The 22,992-nt window shown below is 38.6% G+C and overlaps 1 protein-coding gene across 10 annotated transcripts in view; it reads left to right on the top strand.

Annotated features, from left to right (window-relative positions):
• The window catches only part of LIMS1 (LIM zinc finger domain containing 1), a 155,917-nt gene extending 152,826 nt beyond the window's left edge, over positions 1-3,091 (top strand). For 6 of the 10 annotated variants that reach the window (XM_043553181.1, XM_043553185.1, XM_043553184.1 and 3 more), the window contains exon 11: positions 358-434. Coding sequence is in view for 4 of the 10 variants with exons in the window: in XM_043553182.1 (XP_043409117.1) it covers positions 358-472 (115 nt within the window). In the remaining 6 variants the exon portion in view is untranslated. Of the gene's footprint in view, positions 1-357 lie in introns of all 10 variants that reach the window. The other 4 variants (XM_043553182.1, XM_043553180.1, XM_043553186.1 and 1 more) reach the window with 1 other exon arrangement.
• Positions 3,092-22,992: the final 19,901 nt, after the last annotated feature.

The raw sequence follows: 22,992 nt of genomic DNA, 5'->3' as shown, positions 1-22,992 counted from the left end.
TGTTCTTTAAAGTGTTCTTGTGGTACATTAACATGTGATTGACTTTACTTACCTAAACTATATTGACATTAGATTTCCTGTATACATGGGAGCACGAACTAAAATGTAATGTACATTCTGTATTAAACAGAGAGATGTATAAGATCAATTTATAAGGACAATTTTTTTCCAATGGTATTATAATTTTTTTACATCTCCACAATGACAAGAATTAAGATTAGAATTCATTTTTTGCTATGAATATTAATGTCACCATATTGTATCTTCATTTACTTCAGTAAAATTACCTCACATTATTTATATATCTGTATTAAATACCTTTCTACTGATTTCTTTTATTATTGTTACTGTCTTTAGGAATAAATTTGTGGAGTTTGACATGAAGCCAGTCTGTAAGAAGTGCTATGAGAAATTTCCGTTGGAGCTGAAGAAAAGACTTAAGAAACTAGCTGAGACCTTAGGAAGGAAATAACTTCCTTTCTTTTGTTTTTTCTCTTCTATGCAAAGAAAAGAGATTACCAACATTACTTGACTTGGTCCACCCTGTTTAAAGCTGTATCTCAAAATAATTGAGAGTGAAGAGGGCCTATATGAATGGTTTTCTTTATCTCCTTTTTCTCATTTTTTAAAAAAGAAAAAAAGCTTGTGTAATCATATTTAAAACACAGATGAGATCATGATGCTTTTGTTAAATACCCTATCAGTTTGTTGAAAGGTAGACTATACTTAACAGCAAAAACACATGGTTAAATGTTACATGTTAATCAAGGTCCAAAAAAATTAATTTAACTTTTAAAAATGAAAATAGGGAGTTAGCTTTCACATGACTCAGATACAATAGAAACATTATTTTACTTTGTATTTGAAAGAAAATAAATTCCAACAGCTGTTGGGGAGGATATAAGGAAGAAAAATAACCAACCAAGAAAAACAAATCTTGTAGAATGTTAGTATGTTTATCAAACTAGTAGTTATAAAATGAATATACACATTACTAAGACAAGAAACAAGTGCATTCAAAACTACTTGATTTCATTTTTTGTTAAATTCAATAATTACTATGCTTAGTTTTATATTTTGTTCTCCTTGTGAAACTCTTCCTTCATACAGTTACTTAACATAGTAGTTATAGCTAGCTAATAGTATGCCTTTTTAAATTTTTTGCAAAAAAAATTTATACTAGACATTTGAAAATTCAGTACACTTTACAATATTGGAAAAAATGAAGTATTTTTTAATGGATTACAGCAATTACGCTTCTAAGCTTAAGGTCAAAGATGTAGTCTTAGAATAGGACACAAAATTAAATTTTATGTAGCTTAGAATGTATCGCTTAAAAACAAGTGAATTTATATGTATTGGTCTTCTTGCCTTTATAACCATGCTGACTAATATCTGTGCTTCATACATAATCAGACTTGCCTTGCCTTAGAAACATACTTAATTCAGGAATCCTAGCTGTTTCATGCAATACCAAAAATAAGTGCATTGATTGAGATTTGTAAACCCAAATTCATTTGCCACCACTAAGATGAGATTTTTTTTTCCTCTCCTTTTTTTTGGGAAACACATTGAAATTAATTTTTGTCATCTTATTAAAAGAATGATATTGATAGGTGTTTCAAGTTTTTCATTTCAAATCTCATAATTGGATTTTATTTAAGTAGGAGGTAAAAATGACATTTTTAAATTGGAAGGGGATGTTTAAATGTCAATTTTAGATCAAAAGTAGTGAATCATTCTACTTTATAAAATGTTTTTTAAAAGTTTATCCTGAAGTTTCTAGACCATTCTTTCTTGGCAAACTTGTTTGCAATGCAAATTTTGTGAGCAATTGTTAAATGTTGCTGCTGCTATTTTTCATTTAAAAGTAAGTTCCCAAGACAGACTTCTAAGGAGGAAAGTATTGTTTTTTTTAAAAAATTGCTGAAATACTGTTTTGCCATTAAAAAAAAAAAAACACCTCAGGATGCTACTCCCTCTGCCATTAAAGTATTTGTATGCATGTATTTTTTAAAAGTTTGTGCATGCACTTTACAAGAGTAAATTCTATCTTGGTTTTCAGATAACTTATAACCAATTATTTTTTAGTGTTCTTTTAGAGTTCAAAGAATTATCAATGATTGAAAATAAACAATATATAGTTTAAGACTGTATATACTCAGAAGTTTAAAACAGTCTTTGCATTGGACAGTAAGAATCAAAATCCCTCTGTGTGCCTTTGTCAGCTAATATGTAACCAGCAAGGAAAACCTTGTAAGTATTTATTAAATACTATACTATGGATATAGGCCAAATAGTATAGGCTTTGGCAGTTTGGGGTCTTGATGCTAAATTCTCAAATACTCCTACGGCAGAAATAAGGAACAGAAGAGCAACCATTTACCCATAGTCTTAATCATTTTGAAGATGCATGAACTCAGCTCAGCTTGTTTACATATCTTACACAGCCAGGCCTCTCCTGTAGCCAGATGTCCCACTACTGTCTTTGCTCACTCTTTTAAAATAAGAATTGGTATTTCCTGGAAGTTCTAATACTCTAGGGTATTTTGTCTAGATGCAATACTTCGTTCCTTGATTAGGGACATCATTGGAGCCCTTACCTGTGGGAAAGGAAGAGGAAGTCGAAAAGTTGCAAGTGGAATAGAAGACTTGGTTGAGTTCATAATACTTTTCATGGGGTTTTCCCTGGCTGTGGAAAAACTCAGGCTAGTAAGCATTTCTCTGTTTAAAGTCCTACAAGGAAATTTGAAATAATTCATTGTTCTTACCCAATTTCTAAGTGCTCTTTTTCATACCAAGCCTAACATAATTGGGGGAAATGTCTGGGTACAAGTAAAACATTCTTTGGATCATGTTCAAAGCCTTATTAATATTGTACCTAAAATGATAGGTCATTTTGCCTTACTTGCCAAAATAGCCATTTCTAAGTTAAGGAAATTTTGAGGTAGGCTTACAGCATTATTGTTGTATTTCATTTTAGAATGTAAGCTCAATGGCAGGGACACTATATTGTTAATTATGTTTTTGTATAGCAACCATTGCAATATACTCTTGGTGCTTAATAAATGTTCATAATTATTAAGAGTAATCCTATTGCACATTGTTTCATTTGAATGACTTTGAGACCTAGAACTATGAGAAGATAGGACTAATGTTTAAGAAAACAGCTGGTGAGGGGGTGGTCCCTGGCTGGCCCAGGTAGTGGCACATGCAACTCCTGACCGTGGGGTTGTGAGTTTGAGGCCCACGTTGGGTGTAGAGATTACTTAAAAAAATAAAATCTCGAAGCTCCCTGGAAGATGGCGGCGTAGGAGGACGCTGGGCTCACCGCGCATCCTGCTGATCACTTAGATTCCACCTATACCTGCCTAAATAACCCAGAAAACCGCCAGAGGATTAGAAGAACGGAGTCGCCAGACCCAAGCGCAGACGAGAGGCCCACAGAAGAGGGTAGGAAGGGCGGCGAGGCAGTGCGCGCTCCACGGACTGGCGGGAGGGAGCCGGGGCAGAGGGGCGGCTCGCCGGCCAGAGTCCCTGAGTCTGGCTTGCAAAAGCGGAGGGGCCTGACGGACTGTGTTCCAAAAGCAAGCGCGACTTAGCGTCTGGGAGGTCATAAGTTAACAGCTCTGCTCAGAAAGCGGGAAGGCTGGAGGACAAAGGGAGGGAGAGCTGCTGAGCCCGCAGAAGACAGAGCTCAGTTTGGTGGGGAACAAAGGCGCTCGCCAGCGCCATCTCCCCCACCCATCCCCCAGCCAAAATCCCAAAGGGAACTGGTTCCTGCCAGGGAAATTGCTCGCTCCGTGCAAACACCCAACTCTGCTTCTGCGGAGCCAAACCTCCGGCAACGGCTCTGACTCCCTCCCACTGCCACAGGGCCCCTCCTGAAGTGGATCACCTAAGGAGAAGCGATCTAAGCCTGCCCCCCCTGCCGCCGTGCACCTTGCCTACCCACCCCAGCTAATACGCCAGATCCCCAGCATCACAAGCCTGGTAGTGTGCAAGTCGCCCAGATGGGCCACGCCACCCCACAGTGAATCCCGCCCCTAGGAGAGGGGAAGAGAAGGCACACACCAGTCTGACTGTGGCCCCAGCAGTGGGCTGGGGCAGACATCAGGTCAGACTGCGGCCCTGCCCACCAACTCCAGTTATACACCACAGCACAGGGGAAGTGCCCTGCAGGTCCTCACCACGCCAGGGACTATCCAAAATGACCAAGCGGAAGAATTCCCCTCAGAAGAATCTCCAGGAAATAACAGCTAATGAGCTGATCAAAAAGGATTTAAATAATATAACAGAAAGTGAATTTAGAATAATAGTCATAAAATTAATCGCTGGGCTTGAAAACAGTATACAGGACAGCAGAGAATCTCTTGCTACAGAGATTAAGGGACTAAGGAACAGTCACGAGGAGCTGAAAAACGCTTTAAATGAAATGCAAAACAAAATGGAAATGACCACGGCTCGGATGGAAGAGGCAGAGGAGAGAATAGGTGAACTAGAAGATAAAGTTATGGAAAAGGAGGAAGCTGAGAAAAAGAGAGAGAAAAAAATCCAGGGGAAAATTAGAGAACTAAGTGATACACTAAAAAGAAGTGATATATGCATAATTGGTATCCCAGAGGAGGAAGAGAGAGGGAAAGGTGCTGAAGGGGTACTTGAAGAAATAATAGCTGAGAACTTCCCTGAACTGGGGAAGGAAAAAAGCATTGAAATCCAAGAGGCACAGAGAACTCCCTTCAGACGTAACTTGAATCGATCTTCTGCACGACATATCATAGTGAAACTAGCAAAATACAAGGATAAAGAGAAAATTCTGAAAGCAGCAAGGGGTAAACGTGCCCTCACATATAAAGGGAGACCTATAAGACTCGTGACTGATCTCTCTTTTGAAACTTGGCAGGCCAGAAAGAATTGGCACGAGATTTTCAGTGTGCTAGACAGAAAAAATATGCAGCCGAGAATCCTTTATCCAGCAAGTCTGTCATTTAGAATAGGAGAGATAAAGGTCTTCCCAAACAAACAAAAACTGAAGGTATTTGTCACCACTAAACCAGCCCTACAAGAGATCCTAAGGGGGACCCTGTGAGACAAAGTACCAGAGACATCACTACAAGCATAAAACATACAGACATCACAATGACTCTAAACCCGTATCTTTCTATAATAACACTGAATGTAAATGGATTAAATGTGCCAACCAAAAGACATAGGGTATCAGAATGGATAAAAAAACAAGACCCATCTATTTGCTGTCTACAAGAGACTCATTTTAGACCTGAGGACACCTTTAGATTGAGAGTGAGGGGATGGAGAACTATTTATCATGCGACTGGAAGCCAAAAGAAAGCTGGAGTAGCCATACTTATATCAGACAAACTAGACTTTAAATTAAAGGCTGTAACAAGAGATGAAGAAGGATATTAATAATAGTTACAAGGTCTATCCATCAGGAAGAGCTAACAATTATAAATGTCTATGCGCCGAACACCAGAGCCCCCAAATATATAAAACAATTACTCATAAACATAAGCAACCTTATTGATAAGAATGTGGTAATTGCAGGGGACTTTAACACCCCACTTACAGAAATGGATAGATGATCTAGACACATGGTCAATAAAGAAACAAGGGCCCTGAATGAGACATTGGATCAGATGGACTTGACAGATATATTTAGAACTCTGCATCCCAAAGCAACAGAATATACTTTCTTCTCGAGTGCACATGGAACATTCTCCAAGATAGATCATATACTGGGTCACAAAACAGCCCTTCATAAGTTTACAAGAATTGAAATTATACCATGCTTACTTTCAGACCACAATGCTATGAAGCTTGAAATCAACCACAGAAAAAAGTCTGGAAAACCTCCAAAAGCATGGAGGTTAAAGAACACCCTACTAACGAATGAGTGGGTCAACCAGGCAATTAGAGAAGAAATTAAAAAATATATGGAAACAAATGAAAATGAAAATACAACAATCCAAACGCTTTGGAACGCAGCGAAGGCAGTCCTGAGAGGAAAATACATTGCAATCCAGGCCTATCTCAAGAAACAAGAAAAATCCCAAATACAAAATCTAACAGCACACCTAAAGGAACTAGAAGCAGAACAGCAAAGGCAGCCTAAATCCAGCAGAAGAAGAGAAATAATAAAGATCAGAGCAGAAATAAACAATATAGAATCTAAAAAAACTGTAGAGCAGATCAACGAAACCAAGAGTTGGTTTTTTGAAAAAATAAACAAAATTGACAAACCTCTAGCCAGGCTTCTCAAAAAGAAAAGGGAGATGACCCAAATAGGTAAAACCATGAATGAAAATGGAATTATTACAACCAATCCCTCAGAGATACAAACAATTATCAGGGAATACTATGAAAAATTATATGCCAACAAATTGGACAACCTGGAAGAAATGGACAAATTCCTGAACACCCACACTCTTCCAAAACTCAATCAGGAGGAAATAGAAAGCTTGAACAGACCCATAACCAGCGAAGAAATTGAATCGGTTATCAAAAATCTCCCAACAAATAAGAGTCCAGGACCAGATGGCTTCCCAGGGGAGTTCTACCAGACGTTTAAAGCAGAGATAATACCTATCCTTCTCAAGCTATTCCAAGAAATAGAAAGGGAAGGAAAACTTCCAGACTCATTCTATGAAGCCAGTATTACTTTGATTCCTAAACCAGACAGAGACCCAGTAAAAAAAGAGAACTACAGGCCAATATCCCTGATGCAGAAATTCTCAATAAGATACTAGCAAATCGAATTCAACAGGCATATAAAAAGAATTATTCACCATGATCAAGTGGGATTCATTCCTGGGATGCAGGGCTGGTTCAACATTCGCAAATCAATCAACGTGATACATCACATTAACAAAAAAAAAGAGAAGAACCATATGATCCTGTCAATCGATGCAGAAAAGGCCTTTGACAAAATCCAGCACCCTTTCTTAATAAAAACCCTTGAGAAAGTCGGGATAGAAGGAACATACTTAAAGATCATAAAAGCCATTTATGAAAAGCCCACAGCTAACATCATCCTCAACGGGGAAAAACTGAGAGCTTTTTCCCTGAGATCAGGAACACGACACATTCCCACTCTCACCGCTGTTGTTTAACATAGTGCTGGAAGTTCTAGCATCAGCAATCAGACAACAAAAGGAAATCAAAGGCATCAAAATTGGCAAAGATGAAGTCAAGCTTTCGCTTTTTGCAGATGACATGATATTATACATGGAAAATCCGATAGACTCCAGCAAAAGTCTGCTAGAACTGATACATGAATTCAGCAAAGTTGCAGGATACAAAATCAATGTACAGAAATCAGTTGCATTCTTATACACTAACAATGAAGCAACAGAAAGACAAATAAAGAAACTGATCCCATTCACAATTGCACCAAGAAGCATAAAATACCTAGGAATAAATCTAACCAAAGATGTAAAGGATCTGTATGCTGAAAACTATAGAAAGCTTCTGAAGGAAATTGAAGAAGATTTAAAGAAATGGAAAGACATTCCCTGCTCATGGATTGGAAAAATAAATATTGTCAAAATGTCAATACTACCCAAAGCTATCTACACATTCAATGCAATCCCAATCAAAATTGCACCAGCATTCTTCTCGAAACTAGAACAAGCAATCCTAAAATTCATATGGAACCACAAAAGGCCCTGAATAGCCAAAGGAATTTTGAAGAAGAAGACCAAAGCAGGAGGCATCACAATCCCAGACTTTAGCCTCTACTACAAAGCTGTCATCATCAAGACAGCATGGTATTGGCACAAAAACAGACACACAGACCAATGGAATAGAATAGAAACCCACAACTAGACCCACAAACGTATGGCCAACTCATCTTTGACAAAGCAGGAAAGAACATCCAATGGAAAAAAGACAGCCTCTTTAACAAATGGTGCTGGGAGAACTGGACAGCAACATGCAGAAGGTTGAAACTAGACCACTTTCTCACACCATTCACAAAAATAAACTCAAAATGGATAAAGGACCTAAATGTGAGACAGGAAACCATCAAAACCTTAGAGGAGAAAGCAGGAAAAGACCTCTCTGACCTCAGCCGTAGCAATCTCTTACTCGACACATCCCCAAAGGCAAGGGAATTAAAAGCAAAAGTGAATTACTGGGACCTTATGAAGATAAAAAGCTTCTGCACAGCAAAGGAAACAACCAACAAAACTAAAAGGCAACCAACAGAATGGGAAAAGATATTTGCAAATGACATATCGGACAAAGGGCTAGTATCTAAAATCTATAAAGAGCTCACCAAACTCCACACCCGAAAAACAAATAACCCAGTGAAGAAATGGGCAGAAAACATGAATAGACACTTCTCTAAAGAAGACATCCAGATGGCCAACAGGCACATGAAAAGATGTTCAGCGTCGCTCCTTATCAGGGAAATACAAATCAAAACCACACTCAGGCATCACCTCACGCCAGTCAGAGTGGCCAAAATGAACAAATCAGGAGACTCTAGATGCTGGAGAGGATGTGGAGAAATGGGAACCCTCTTGCACTGTTGGTGGGAATGCAAATTGGTGCAGCCGCTCTGGAAAGCAGTGTGGAGGTTCCTCAGAAAATTAAAAATAGACCTATCCTATGACCCAGCAATAGCACTGCTAGGAATTTATCCAAGGGATACAGGAGTACTGATGCATAGGGGCACTTGTACCCCAATGTTCATAGCAGCACTCTCAACAATAGCCAAATTATGGAAAGAGCCTAAATGTCCATCAACTGATGAATGGATAAAGAAATTGTGGTTTATATACACAATGGAATACTACGTGGCAATGAGAAAAAATGAAATATGGCCTTTTGTAGCAACGTGGATGGAACTGGAGAGTGTGATGCTAAGTGAAATAAGCCATACAGAGAAAGACAGATACCATATGGTTTCACTCTTATGTGGATCCTGAGAAACTTAACAGGAACCCATGGGGGAGGAGAAGGAAAAAAAAAAAAAAAAAGGAGGTTGGAGTGGGAGAGAGCCAAAGCATAAGAGTTGTTAAAAACTGAGAGCAAACTGAGGGTTGGTGGGGGGTGGGAGGGAGGGGAGGGTGGGTGATGGGTATTGAGGAGGGCACCTTTTGGGATGAGCACTGGGTGTTGTATGGAAACCAATTTGTCAATAAATTTCATATATAAAAAAAATAAAAAAAATAAAATCTCTAATAAGAAAACTGTTTTGGGAACAACTTCAGTGTCCATCCACAGATGAATGGATAAACAAATTGTGGTGTATTATGCAATGGAATATTATTCAGCCACAAAAAAGAAGGAAATCTTGCCCTTTGCAACAACAGGGATGGAACTGGAAGGCATTATGCTAAGTGAAATAAGTCAGAGAAAAACAAATACCATATGAACTCATGAACATATGGAATCTTAAAAAAAAAAAGGTCCTAGAATACAGAGAACAGATTGGTGGTTGCCAGAAGTGGGGTGTCAAAGTGGGAAAAATGGTTAAAAGAAGTCAGAAGGTACAAACTTCATTATAAAATGAAATGAAGATGTCCTATACAGCAAGGTGACTATAGTTAATAACATTATATTGTATATTTGAAAGTTGCCAAGAGCAGATCTTAAAAGTTCTTATGAGAATAAAAAATTTTATAATTATGTATGGTAATAGATAAGTAGACTTCCTGTGATCATTTTACAAGTGTAGATATTGAATCATGTACATCTGATATTAATATGTTATATGTCAATTATATCAATTTTTTTCAAAAAGGTTCACATAAAGCCAATTTTAAATGTAGTTTCTTTGGAACACAATTTAAGTAGTCCTGTATTTTACATCCATGTAAAAATATCAAATTAAACATTCTCTACATAAAGATCGCAAGGCGGTTTCCACAAACACTATCTTATTTAATCCTTACAATTGTATGAGTTACTTAAAATTCTTTCCAGTTCATAGCAGAGGAGTTGCACAGTGATGTTAAGTAGGTCCTGGAGGTTGCATGACTTAAAAGTGGCATATCCAGAATTTGAACCAAGTATTCCTGTGGTTCCAAACTTATACATATTTCTACGCTGTTACTTGGGTGGTGGGTGAGATGTATATATGTGTGTGTTTGTGTATGTGAGAGAGAAAATTAAAGTAGTTCTAATTATAAAATATACTCGTGTATGAATAAAAGAAAATGATCTAGTTACTGTGTATAACCCAAATCTTGGAACCATATAGAATGGGGGTGGAGTCTTCCTGCTACTCACCATAATTCTGGTTATTTTGAACTTCTTAACAAAAGAGATAGAGATCTTAATACATCACTTTGCAAGCCCTGAGGCACTGTGTATGGTGCTCTCAAGGGGCACCTCTTCCTCTTCCACTGCACCCTCCCTCCCTGAGCCTTAGTCCTCCTTAAACGTAGAGATTCCAGGGACTCTGTGATGGGAGTCTCAGTCTTTTCCCGCCCTGGGCAGGTCAGTCAGATCTTTGGCTTCCTCTAGCCCAAGTAGGAGAGATGGGCAATTACAGCACCACATGGGAAGTGTTGTGAAGGTGAGCTTAGGGCTTTGCTAGATCGCAGCAGCAGCAGCAGCAGCCCCTGCAGCCGGGGAGGAAAGACTCCTAGAGGAGCTGGATCTTCAGAGGGGAATACCACTTGGCCAGGCAGGGGAGGAGGCCAGGGGTGGGCACCCTGGCCCACTTTCATTTCCTAAAGTCTGCATTTCCTCATTTCCTGTAGTGGCACCACCATCTGTCCAGAATGTAGAGCTAGTACAGGCTGATTTCTATTGTTTCCACCCCCAACAACCTCTCCCTGCCCCACATGTACACACTCCATCGCTTCAACTGTAGAAAGTCCCCAGGGGCGCCTGGGTGGCTCAGTTAAGTGTCTGACTTCGGCTCAGGTCATGATCTTAGGGTTCATGGGTTTGAGGCCCGCATCGGGCTCTGTGCTGACAGCTCAGAACCTGGAGCCTGCTTCAGATTCTGTGTCTCCCTTTCTGCCCCTCCCCTGCTCGCATTCTGTCTCTCTCTCTGTCTCAAAAATAAATAAATGTTTTAAAAAATTTTGGGGCGCCTGGGTGGCTCAGTCGGTTGAGCATCCGACTTCGGCTCAGGTCATGATCTCACGGTTTGTGAGTTTGAGCCCCGCATTGGGCTCTGTGCTGACAGCTCAGAGCCTAGAGCCTGCTTCTGCTTCCGCTTCTGTGTCTCCCTCTCTCTCTGCCCCTAATCCACTCGCATTCTGTCTCTCTCTCAAAAATAAACATTAAAAAAATAATAAGATCTGTGTTAATCAATTGACAAAATGTAAAAAAATGTTGTGTCAAGGACTTTCAAAGTCAGGCCCTAACCTATTGTCAGGTCTGTGCATATTGGTTTATGTTCCCACCAGAAGGTTGACTCTGGGAGGAAAGGACTGTGTTGTTTTCATCCTGTACCTTCCAGCCACTTCCAGGGCCCAGTGCCCAGTAGGAGCTCAGCGATTGCTAAATGACTGACCACATACCTGGGCATACCTCACGCCATTACCAGTGTCAGCTAGTCTACAAGAACTTTCAAAGCTAAGAACCAGCACAATGTCCACACCTAGGGTTTTCTTTCTAAAAACACAAATGCCATCCCTTCCTTTTTAAAAAATCTCTTAGGAAATGCTTATAATACATACTAAAAGCAGGATCCAAAATCTTACACAATATCATCATAAAAGGTACAAAAAGCCATTTTAAATAGATGGAGAAAAATGCATAAAAATGTTATTAGGATGGTTCCTAAACTTTTTGTTTGGAGTTTTTTGGCAGGGAAAAAGGGGGGGCTTTACTCAATTCCAATTCAGGTAGTGTTGTCTGGTTTGCCAAAATTAGTATTATACTATAGTAACCAAAATGCTAACTTTATTTTTTGAATGTGTTTTGTTAAATTGGTTATTGTTTACATCTTTTTTGATATTGTTGGCAATTTTTCCTCCCCCTGTGGAGCAATGGTGAGCTAAAAGCCTCTCCTGTATAAATTCTCACAAATTCTAACTTTGTAGAGTTGAAAGTAAAGGTCTGTTCCAGGTGTGCTCCCTAAAGCATACTGTGATCACCTAAACCTTAAGACTTTACTGGGTGGACCATAGTTCAGTGCCTCAGACACACCCCCTCACCTAGAATCTCCAGTCACCGTGGGGCCACACAAGTGCACTTGCTCCTGTGTCCTGACCTGCCTCACCTGACTCCACTGGGGAGACCCCAGTGTTTCAGAAGGAAAAAACATCATTTTTTCTCACGTCTAAAACCTTGGAATTTCCTTCTGTACTTTCTAATCCCGCTGTCATATTAGAATTTTTGATGCCACAAGATCAAGTAGGCAACCTCCACTTGATGACTGTCACTAATCCGGGCAACAGGCAAGTAGCTTCTTCAATCTAAAATTGTACCGCAGGTGACTGGCTTGTGTTCCTACTAGAAACCTAAGTTTTGTTTATATGGACCAAGAAGAAGATCTCAATCCCCAAATTGTTAGAGACAAGCATGAAAGCAGTAGCTTACTAAAAGGATATTCATTTGCACATATCTTTAACATCCCATAAGAGGGTTTATTGGGGTCAACATATCAACATTTTGAAAATTATTCCTACTGCTTTCCAATTAATAATCCCTCTAAACCCCACATTTAATCAGGAGGTATCATTCTTGAATATTATTCTCTACTTTTGAAAACTTGACATGGCTATTTCCCTGTTTCAAGTTGTAAATTCCTTCAGAGGACAGCTAAGGCCTTTTAATTTTGTGTACAGTGATGAGTTCTAAACTATTTGGAACCAAGCTTTCTGGCAACTTCTGCCAGAATACAGGCAAAAAGTAGAAAACAGAAGCTTTAAAATCACCAAAGATATATAAAGTCCATGCACGAATGTTCATTACCCAGAAAAATCTCTTAGGCCCTTGCTTGTCACCTGCTTAGTTTACACGCAATTCTTTTTTTTTTTTTTTTAAGTTTATTTATTTTGAGAGAGACAGAGACAGCGAGAGGGGGAAAGGCAGACAGAGTGGGAGAGAGAGTGGGAGAGAGAGCAGTTGCCATGCTGCCAGCTGAGGAGCCTGATGTGGTACTCGAACTCATAAACTGTGAGACCATGACCTGAGCGAAGCCAAGAGTTGGTCATTTAGCCAACTGAGCCCCCAGGTGCCCTTTTAAAAATTTTTTAGAAATGTTTTTATTATTTTTATTTTTGAGAGAGAGCACGAGCAGGGGAAGGGCAGAGAGCGAGGGAGACACAGAATCCAAAGCAGGCTCCAGGCTCTGAGCTGTCAGCACAGAGCCCGATGTAGGCTTGAACCCACAAACTGTGAGATTGTGACCTGAACTGAAGTTGGAAGTTTAACCTTCTGAGCCACCCAGGTGCCCCTACACACAATTCTAATGAGCTTAATAAATTTCCCATACCACATAAAAAGACGCCAAATAGAAGTGGAGAGAGGGTAAACTAAAAGTAAACAAATTCAAGAAACATTTATTGAGTGTACACTTTTGCCAGCCACTGCACTGGAAGACAGTGAAACAGCAATAAACGTTCAGGCCTTAGAAAGCTCACAGTGTACCAGGGGCCATTAAAAAATGACTCAGAACATAGTGCAGTAAGAACCAACATTAGAAATAGGAGTGGGATGCGGAGAAATTTCTCAGAGGAGAAAATGGTTAATTCTAGGGAGTCTAGAAAGATTTTCCAAATGTGGTGATGGCTGAACTGGGGCTGAAAGACACTGCAGAGCTTTCCTGAGGGAGAAAAGGGAAAGGAGCTTTCCAGGCAAAGAGAACAGCCTGTGAAAAGAACCTGTGAGAATTCCCATTTAGTTGGGTCCCAGGAGCCAAAACTCTGAAGGGGAGAGAGTTCTCCAACTGAGCTGTAGGCCCAACAGGGTGAAACCCAAGAGGGTAAAAATGGTGTTGCTTTTATTCCGACTCCGTCCTCCTGCTGCTTGGCCGGAAATGCAAAATGCCTGGCAGAGCTGCTTAGGTAAAACCTCAGTTTTCTGATCAGAAGACTAAAAACTAGAACCTGCAGGAAACAAAAGTAACAGGGAAATTTCCCAGAGAGAGTTGTTCAGGGAAGTGACCCTACAAACCTGTTTATGAACTCCAGGGCCCCTTTCGGAGCGACCCCTGGACGGACCTGGTCCTGCTCCACATACCAAAGAACTGAGCTGAACTGACAGACCACCGTCCACGGTCCTCAGTTGGCCACTAGATGGCACACAAGTGGGACAGAACTTGAATAGCCCTGTCAGCACTCTGGAAACTGAACTGACTTTGGAACCATAGACCACAGAAGGCGAGTTGGAATTTGTGGTTTGAACCTAACCAGCTAGATTGTCTGCCTTAACAAAAATACCCATGGGGCGCCTGGGTGGCGCAGTCGGTTAAGCGTCCGACTTCAGCCAGGTCACGATCTCGCGGTGCGTGAGTTCGAGCCCTGCGTCAGGCTCTGGGCTGATGGCTCAGAGCCTGGAGCCTGTTTCCGATTCTGTATCTCCCTCTCTCTCTGCCCCTCCCCCGTTCATGCTCTGTCTCTCTCTGTCCCAAAAATAAATAAACGTTGAAAAAAAAAAATACCCACTCTCTTCAGAGGATTTAATTTAATTGAATGAGTTTTTTTTCTTTTCAGTATATTCACAATGTTGGTCAGCGCTTCCATGATTTAATTATAGAACAATTCGATCACCCCAAGAGACCCCATATGTGTTAGCAGTCACTCCCAATACCCACTCTCATCCCTTAGCAACCACTAGCCAACTTTCTGTGTTTATGAATTTGCATACTCTGTACATTTTCACATAAATGTAATTACACAATATGTTGTCTTTTGACTGGCTTCTTTCACTTAGTATAATTTTGTCAACATTCATCCACATTGAACCACAAGGTTCATCAGTACTTCATTCTTTTTTTGCCAGATTAATATTTTTTTTAAGTAGGCTCCACGCCCAACGTGGGACTTGAACTCATGACCCCGAGATCAAGAGTCCTATGTTCTTAAATCTAAAATTGTATCAACTGAGCCAGCCAGGTGCCCCTAGATAATACTGTTATGTGGGTATACCACATTTTGTTTATAAATTTACAGTTGATGGACATTTGAGTTGTTTCCACCTTTTGCTGTTTTGATAATGCTGCTATAAACATTCATATGTAAGCTTGTGTGTGGACACATTTTCATCCAATTCATGAACATGGGGTATCTTTTCATTTATTTGGGTCTTCTTTAATTCCTTTAAAAAATGTGTACTTTTGAGTCTATAAATCTTACACTTCTTTAAGTTTATTCAGAAGTATTTTATTCTTTTTGATGCTATTCTAAATGGAATTGTTTTCTTAATTTCATTTTGGATTGTTCATTGCTATTTTACAGAAGACAATTGATTTTTAATTGACCTTGTATATGCAACCTTGTTGAATTCCTTTATTATTAAGCTCTAATAGCTTTTTTTTTAGAACTCTTAAAGAGTTTTCCATGTATAAGATTAAGTCACTTATGAAAGAGTTATTTTTATGTCTTCCATTCCTATATGGATGCCTTTTATTTGTTTTTCTTGCCTAATTGCCCTGGCTAGAACCTTCAGTACAATGTTAAAAAGAGGCAGTGAGGGGCACCTGGGTGGCTCAGTTGGCTAAGCATCCGACTTTGGTTCAGGTCATGATCTCCTGGTTTGTGAGTTCAAGCCCTACATCAGGCTGTGTGCTGACAGCTTGCTCAGAGCCTGGAGCCTGCTTCGGATTCTGTCTCCCTTTCTCTCTGCCCCTCCCCCACTCACACTCTGTCTCTGTCTCTCTCAAAAATAAACATTAAAAAAAGAATTTTTTTTAAGAGGTAGTGAAAGAGGACATCTCTGTCTTGTTCCTGATCTTAGGGGGAAAGTTTTTGGTCTTTTGCCATTAAATATGATGTCAGCTGTTGTTTTTTTGTAGATAGCCTTTACCAGGTGAAGAAATTCCCTTCTATTCCTTCATTGTTGATGGAGGGATGAATCCCTCCCCAATCCCCATGAAAGGGATTGGGGTTTTTTAAGTACTTTTTCTGAACCTGTTGAGATGATCATGTGATTTTTTTCCTTTAATTCTATTAATATTTTGCAATTAATTGTTTTATTTTTGTATGTGAACCAACTTTGCATTCCTGAGATAAGCCCTACTTGGTATAATCTATTGTAGAAGCTGGATTCAGTTTGCTCCCATTTTGCTAAGGATTTCTGCATGTGTATTCCTAAAAGATATTGCTCTGTAGTTTTCTTTTGTTGTCTTTTTCTGGCTTTGGAATCAGAGTAATAGTTTCATCATGGATTACATTAGAAAGTGTTACATTCTCTTCTAATTTTTTGAAGAGTTTAAGAAGGATCAGCATCTGGGATGCCTGGGTGGCTCAGTCAGTTGAGTGGACGACTTGGCTCAGGTCATAATCTTGCAGTTTGTGAGTTCAAGCACTGCATCGAGCTCTGGGCTGGCGGCTCAGAGCCTGGAGCCTGCTCTGGATTTTTTTTCTCCCTCTCTCTCTGCCGCTCCCCTGCTTGTGCTCTCTCTCTCAAAAATAAATAAAAACATTAAAAAAAAAAGAAGAAGAAGAAGGATAAACATCCATTCTTATTTAAAAGTTTAGTAGAAGAGCACTTGGGTGGCTCAGTTGGTTAAGCCTCCGACTTCAGTTCATGTCATGGTCTCATGGTCCGTGAGGTGGAGCCCCACATCAGGCTTGCTGCTGTCAGCACACAGCCTGCATGGGATCTTCTGTCACTCTTTCTCTCTGCCCCTCCCTTGCTCACACACTCTCTCTCTCAAAAATAAATAAACAGGGGCGCCTGGGTGGCTTGGTCGGTTAAGCGTCCGACTTGGGCTCAGGTCATGATCTCGTGATTTGTGAGTTCACGCCCCACGTCGGGCTCTGTGCTGACAGCTGAGAGCCTGGAGCCTGCTTCAAATTCTGTGTCTCCCTCTCTCTGACCCTCCCCCGTTCATGCTCTGTCTGTCTCTGTCTCAAAAATAAACATTGAAAAAAATTTTTAATAAATAAATAAATAAATAAACATTAAAAAAAAAAAAGTTTAGTAGAATTCACCAGGAAGCGATTGGATCCTGGGCTTTTCATTGTTGGGTGTTTTTTAATCACCAACTCAATCTCTTATTATAGATCTGTTCACATTTTCTATTTCTTCTTAAGTTGTTTTGGTAGTTTTTGTCTATGAATTTGTCTACTTCATCTAAATTATCTAATTTACAAGCATATAATTGTTCATAGTACTCCTTTATAGTCCTTTTTCTTTTTTTTTAAATTTTTTGAAAAACTTTGAGAGTTTATTTACTTATTTTTGAGAAAGAGCATAAGCGGGGGGAGGAGCAGAGAGAGAGGGAGAGAGAATCCCGAGCAGGCTCCCCACTGCTAGCACAGAGCCCAATGCGGGGCTCAAACTCATGAACCATGAGAAGTCATGACCTGAGCTGAAACCAAGCATTAGACCCTTAACTAAGCCACCCAGACTCCCCTACTACTTCTTTAAAAAAAAAAAAAAAAGTTTATTTATTTATTTTGAGAAAGAGAGAAAGAGACCATGAGTGGGGGAGGGACAGAGAGGGGGGAAAGAGAGAATACCAAGCAGGCTCCCAGAATGGAGCCTGACTCAGGGCTCGAACTCACGAACCACGAGATCATGACCTGAGCTGAAACCAAGAGTCTGACACTTAACCATCTGAGACACCCAGGTGCCCCAATATTTTTTATTTCTGTAAGTCAATATTAATATACCTTATTTAATTCCTGACTTCAGCAATTTGAGTCTATTTTTCTTGGTCAATCTAACTAAAATTTTGTCACTTTTAAAAACCTTTCAAAAACTAACTTTTGATTTTCTCTACTGTTTTTCAAGTAACTTTTAAAAATTTAATTGTTGTAAAAAATACCTAACATTAAATTTACCATCTTAACCATTTAAAAAAAATTTTTTTAACGTTCATTTATTTTTGAGACAGAGAGAGAGCATGAACGGGGGAGGAGCAGAGAGAGAGGGAGACACAGAATTGGAAGCAAGCTCTAGGCTCTGAGCCATCAGCCCAGAGTCCGACGCGGGGCTCGAACTCCCGAACCGTGAGATCATTACTTGAGCTGAAGTCGGATGCCCAACTGACTGAGCCCAACCGACTGAGCCACCCAGGAGCCCCTTAACCATTTTTAACTGTACAATTCAGTAGTGTTAAGTATATTTGCATTGTTGTTAAACAGATCTACATAACTTTTTCATTTTGCAAAACTGAAATTCACATTCACATATTAAACAGCTCTCCATTTCCTCCTCCTCCCTCCCCTGGTGACCACCATCCAACTTTCTGTTACTTTGACTGTGACTACTTTAGATACCTCATACAAGTGGAATCATATGGTATTTGCCTTTTGGTGCCTGGCTTATGTTCTTCAGCACATTGTCTTCAAACTTCATTCATGGTGTAGAATGTGACAGGATTTCCTCTTTTTTTTAAGGTTGAATAAAGTTCCATTGTGTATATAACAACATTTTGTTTATCCATTAATCTGTCAATGGATGTATGGATTGCTTATACCTCTTGACTATTGTGAATAAAGCTTTTAGGAAGATTTGTGTACAAGTATCAAGATACTGATTCCACTGCTTTCATATATATGCACGCAAATGGGATTGCTGGATCGTATGGTGATTCTAATTTTAATTTTTGAGAAACTGTCATACCGTTTTCCATAGTGGTTGCACTATTGTACGCTCCCTCCAATAGTGCACAGGGATTCCAACTGCTGCTCATCTCACCAACACTTGTCATTTCCTGGTTTTGTTTTTCATAGTAGCCATCCTAATGGGTATAAAATGATCTTACTGTGATTTTAATTTTCACTTCTGTAATGATTAGTGATGTTTACCTTTTTATATGATTTTTGGCCATGTGTATATCATCTTTGGAGAAATGTGTAAGTTTTATGTCCATTTTTTCATTGAATTTTTTTGTTTAGTTTTCTCTATTATTTTTTTTAGTCTGTATTTCACCATTTTCAGCTCTAATCTTTGTTATTTCATTCCTTCTGCTTGCTTTATGTTTAGTTGTCTCTTCTTTTTCTATGTCTTAAGGCACAGGTTTAGGTTATTCATTTGAGATCATTCTTCTTTTTAAATATAGGACTTTTCTGGTATAAATTTCCAAGTACCATTTTAACTTCATACCATAAGTTTTGATATGTTGTGTCTTCATTTTCATTCATCTCAAGGTATTTTCTTACTTCCCTTGTGATTTCTTTAGACTCACTGATTATTTTAGAAGTATGTTGTTTAATATGCACATATTTGTGAATTTCTAAGATTTCTTTCTGTAATTTATTTCTGCCTTCATTCCATTGTTGTAAGAAAACATATTTTGTTTGATTTCAGGTTTTTTTTTTTTAATTTCTTGAGTTTTGTCTTATACCCTGGCACACTGTCTATGCTGGAGAATGCTCTGTGTACACTTGAGAGTAACATGCATTCTGCTGTGTTGGGTAGAGTTTTCTGTAGATGTCTTTTAGATCTAATTTGTTTACAGTGTTGTTAGAGTATTTTATTCCCTTGGTGATCTGTCTAGTGGATCTACCTTTATTGTTCTTTAAAATATATTTGATGACTAAAAGAAAAATTATAAGATTGCTCAGTGCAGTTTACAGTGAATGTAAATGTACTTTGAGACATCTATAACATAAGGAGAGGAAGGTAAAGATATCTAATTGGTCATTAGGTTTCTATAGTCTACCTGAAATGATAAAGTATTCATACTAAGTAGTCCATAAATAATTAAGTATATTGTAATCCATACAGCTACCATTTATAAAACAATGATGTGGGGCACATGGGTGGCTTAGTCTGTTAAGCATCCAACTCTTGATTCCACCTCGGGTCATGATCTCACGGTTTGTGAATTCAAGCCTGGTGTCAGCTTTGCACCGGCAATATGGAGCCTGCTTGGTATTCTCTCCCTCCCCTCTCTCTCTTCCCCTACACCACTTGCTCTCTCTCTCTCTCTCTCAAAACAATAAAAAAAACTTTAAAAATTAAAAAACAACTATGCAAAGAGATATAGTCAAAGATAATAAATTAAAACAAAATGAGAATATTAGTATTCAAAATATTCAAATAACCAAAAAGAATACAGAAAAAAAGTTAGCAGAGAAATAAAAAATAGAGCAAACAGAAACCATTTATTTAGTTTAACAGTAGACATAAACCCAAACATATCAACAATTATATGAGGTATAAATGGACTAAATATAGCAACTAAAAGTTATACATTATCAGAGTGGATAAAATAATACCTAACTATATGCTGTATAAGAAACTAACTTTAAATATAATGATATATAGGTAGGTTAAAAGTAAAGAGATGGAAAAAGAAATACCATTGAAACATTAATCAGAAGTGATGGAGTAAGTAGCCATATTAGTATCAGACAAAGTAGATTTCAGAGAAATCATCAAGGATAAAGAAGGCTATTGCATAATGATAAAAGTGTCAATTCACTAACAAGACACAACAATCCCAAATGTATTTTCATCTGACACCAAAGGTTCAAAATTCATGAAGCCAAAACTGAGAGAACTAAAGGAAGGAATAGATAAATCCAAAATTGTAGTTTGGGACTTCAATACTCCTCTCTCAATGATCAATATAACTAGTAGATAGAAAATCAGTAAAGACACAGAATGGAACAGGACCATAACCAATGGGATCTAATTGACATTTGTAGAACACTCAACAGGAGAATAAACATTCTTTTCAAGTGCACATATATGATTCACCAAGACAGTCTATATCCTGGATCAGAAACCAAACTTGGGAGGCACCTGTGTGGCTCAGTCAGTTAAGCATCCGACTTCGGTTCAGATCATGATCTTACGGTTGGTGGGTTCAAGCCCCACATTAGGCTCTGTGCTGATAGCTCGGAGTCTGGAGCTTGCTTTGGATTCTGTGCCTCTCTCTCTGTCCCTTCTCCTCTCAAGCTGTTTGTCTCTCTCTCTCAAAATAAATAAATAATCATTAAAAAAGAAAGCAAACCTTGGGGCATCTGGGTGGCATCTGGGTGTTTAATGGGTACAGAGTTTCTTTTTAGGGCAATAAAAAAACTTTTGGAAATGGATAGTGGTGATGGTTGCACAACATTGTAAGTGTACTTAATGTCATTGAATTCTACATTTAAAAATGGTTAAAGTAGTAAATTTTATGTTGTGTGTATTTTACCACAATAAACTAACAAGCAAACCATATAACAACCATGTGGGGTTTATCCTGGTATTCGAGGATGGTCTAATATTTTAAAATGAATCAATGTAATTATATTAGCAGCTTAAAGAATGTCCACTCATGGGGCGCCTGGGTGGCTCAGTCGGTTAAGTGTCCAACTTCAGCTCAGGTCAGGATCTCACGGTCCGTGAGTTCGAGCCCCGCATCAGGCTCTGGGCTGATGGCTCAGAGCCTGGAGCCTGTTTCCGATTCTGTGTCTCCCTCTCTCTCTGCCCCTCCCCCGTTCATGCTCTGTCTCTCTCTGTCTCAAAAATAAACGTTAAAAAATTAAAAAAAAAAGAGTGTCCACTCATGATAAAAATTGTTAGCAAACTAATAATAGAAATTTCCTTAACCTGATAAAGGCATCTACCTAAACCTATAGCTAACATCAAGTTAACAGTGAAAGTCATTCTCCTTAAGATCGAAAACAAGGAGTGTTCTCTCTCACTGGTCTTATTCACTATTTACTAAAAATCCTAGACCTGAAATAAGGCAAAATAAAGAAATAAAAGGCATACAGATTAAATTACATGATTGTCAGTGTGTGAAATCCAAGTAACCTACAAAAAATCTACAACTAACAGGTGCATTTAACAATGTCACAGGATATAAGGTCAACATACAAAAATCAACTGTGTTTCTCTATACTAGCAGTAAGCAACTGAAAGCCAAAATCTAAAAAATAACACCATTTACATTTTTTCTATGAAAAATGAAATAACTATAGTCCAACAAAACATATACAGGATGTAATGACAAAATATTGGTAGAATTGTAGAAGCATTTTGACAAAGAAGAGTCATACTACTTGAGGAATTACATTCCTTGATTATAAGACTTATATATAGCTAGAGTAATCAAGACAGTGTATTATCTGCAACAAAAAATACAGAAATCAGTGAAACAACATGGAGAGTCCAGATATAGACTCATGTTAATACTATCATTTGATTTACACAAAGGGGCAATAGCAATTTAATGGAGAAAGGATAGTGCGGGGACAACTGGACATCACTATGCAAAAAACCACCAAAATATTATTTATTTATTTATTTATTTATTTATTTATTTATTTACTTATTTACTTATTTATTTATTCAGAGACAGCACGAGTGGGAGCAGAGAGACAGGGAGAGAGAATCCTAAGCAGGCTCCGCGCTGCCAGAGCAGATGGCAACATGGAGCTCAAACTCATGAAACTTAGATCATAACCTGAGCCGAAAGCAAGAGTCAGATGCTTAACTGCTTGAGCCACCCAGGCACCCTTAAGCCCCAAGTTCTTAACATAAATTTCTCACTTAGTGCAAAAATTAACTCAAAGTGGATCATATATATCAATATAAAGTGTAAGATGTGGAAGAAAACCTTGGTGACTGGAGGTTACACTAGAGTTCTTAGACATGACTTCAAAACCATGATTCATAAAAGAAAAAATTGGAAGTTGAACTTCACCAAAATAAAAAATGTTTACTCTGTAGAAGACACTGTTTAGATAATGAAATAGAGACTGTGAAAGAAAATGTTTGCCAACCACATATCTGATAGAGAACTTGCAATCAGAATACATAAAGTCCTCTCAAGCCTCAACACTAAGACAACAAACAACCTGATTACAATATGGGCAACAAATAAAACACAGTTTACCAAACAAGATATGTGGATGGCAAATATGCCTGAGAAAAAACATTCAACAATAT

This window comes from Prionailurus bengalensis, chromosome A3, assembly GCF_016509475.1.
Source record: "Prionailurus bengalensis isolate Pbe53 chromosome A3, Fcat_Pben_1.1_paternal_pri, whole genome shotgun sequence".
In the NCBI taxonomy this organism is placed as follows: domain Eukaryota; kingdom Metazoa; phylum Chordata; class Mammalia; order Carnivora; family Felidae; genus Prionailurus; species Prionailurus bengalensis.
This window is presented reverse-complemented; position numbering and strand designations above follow the sequence as displayed.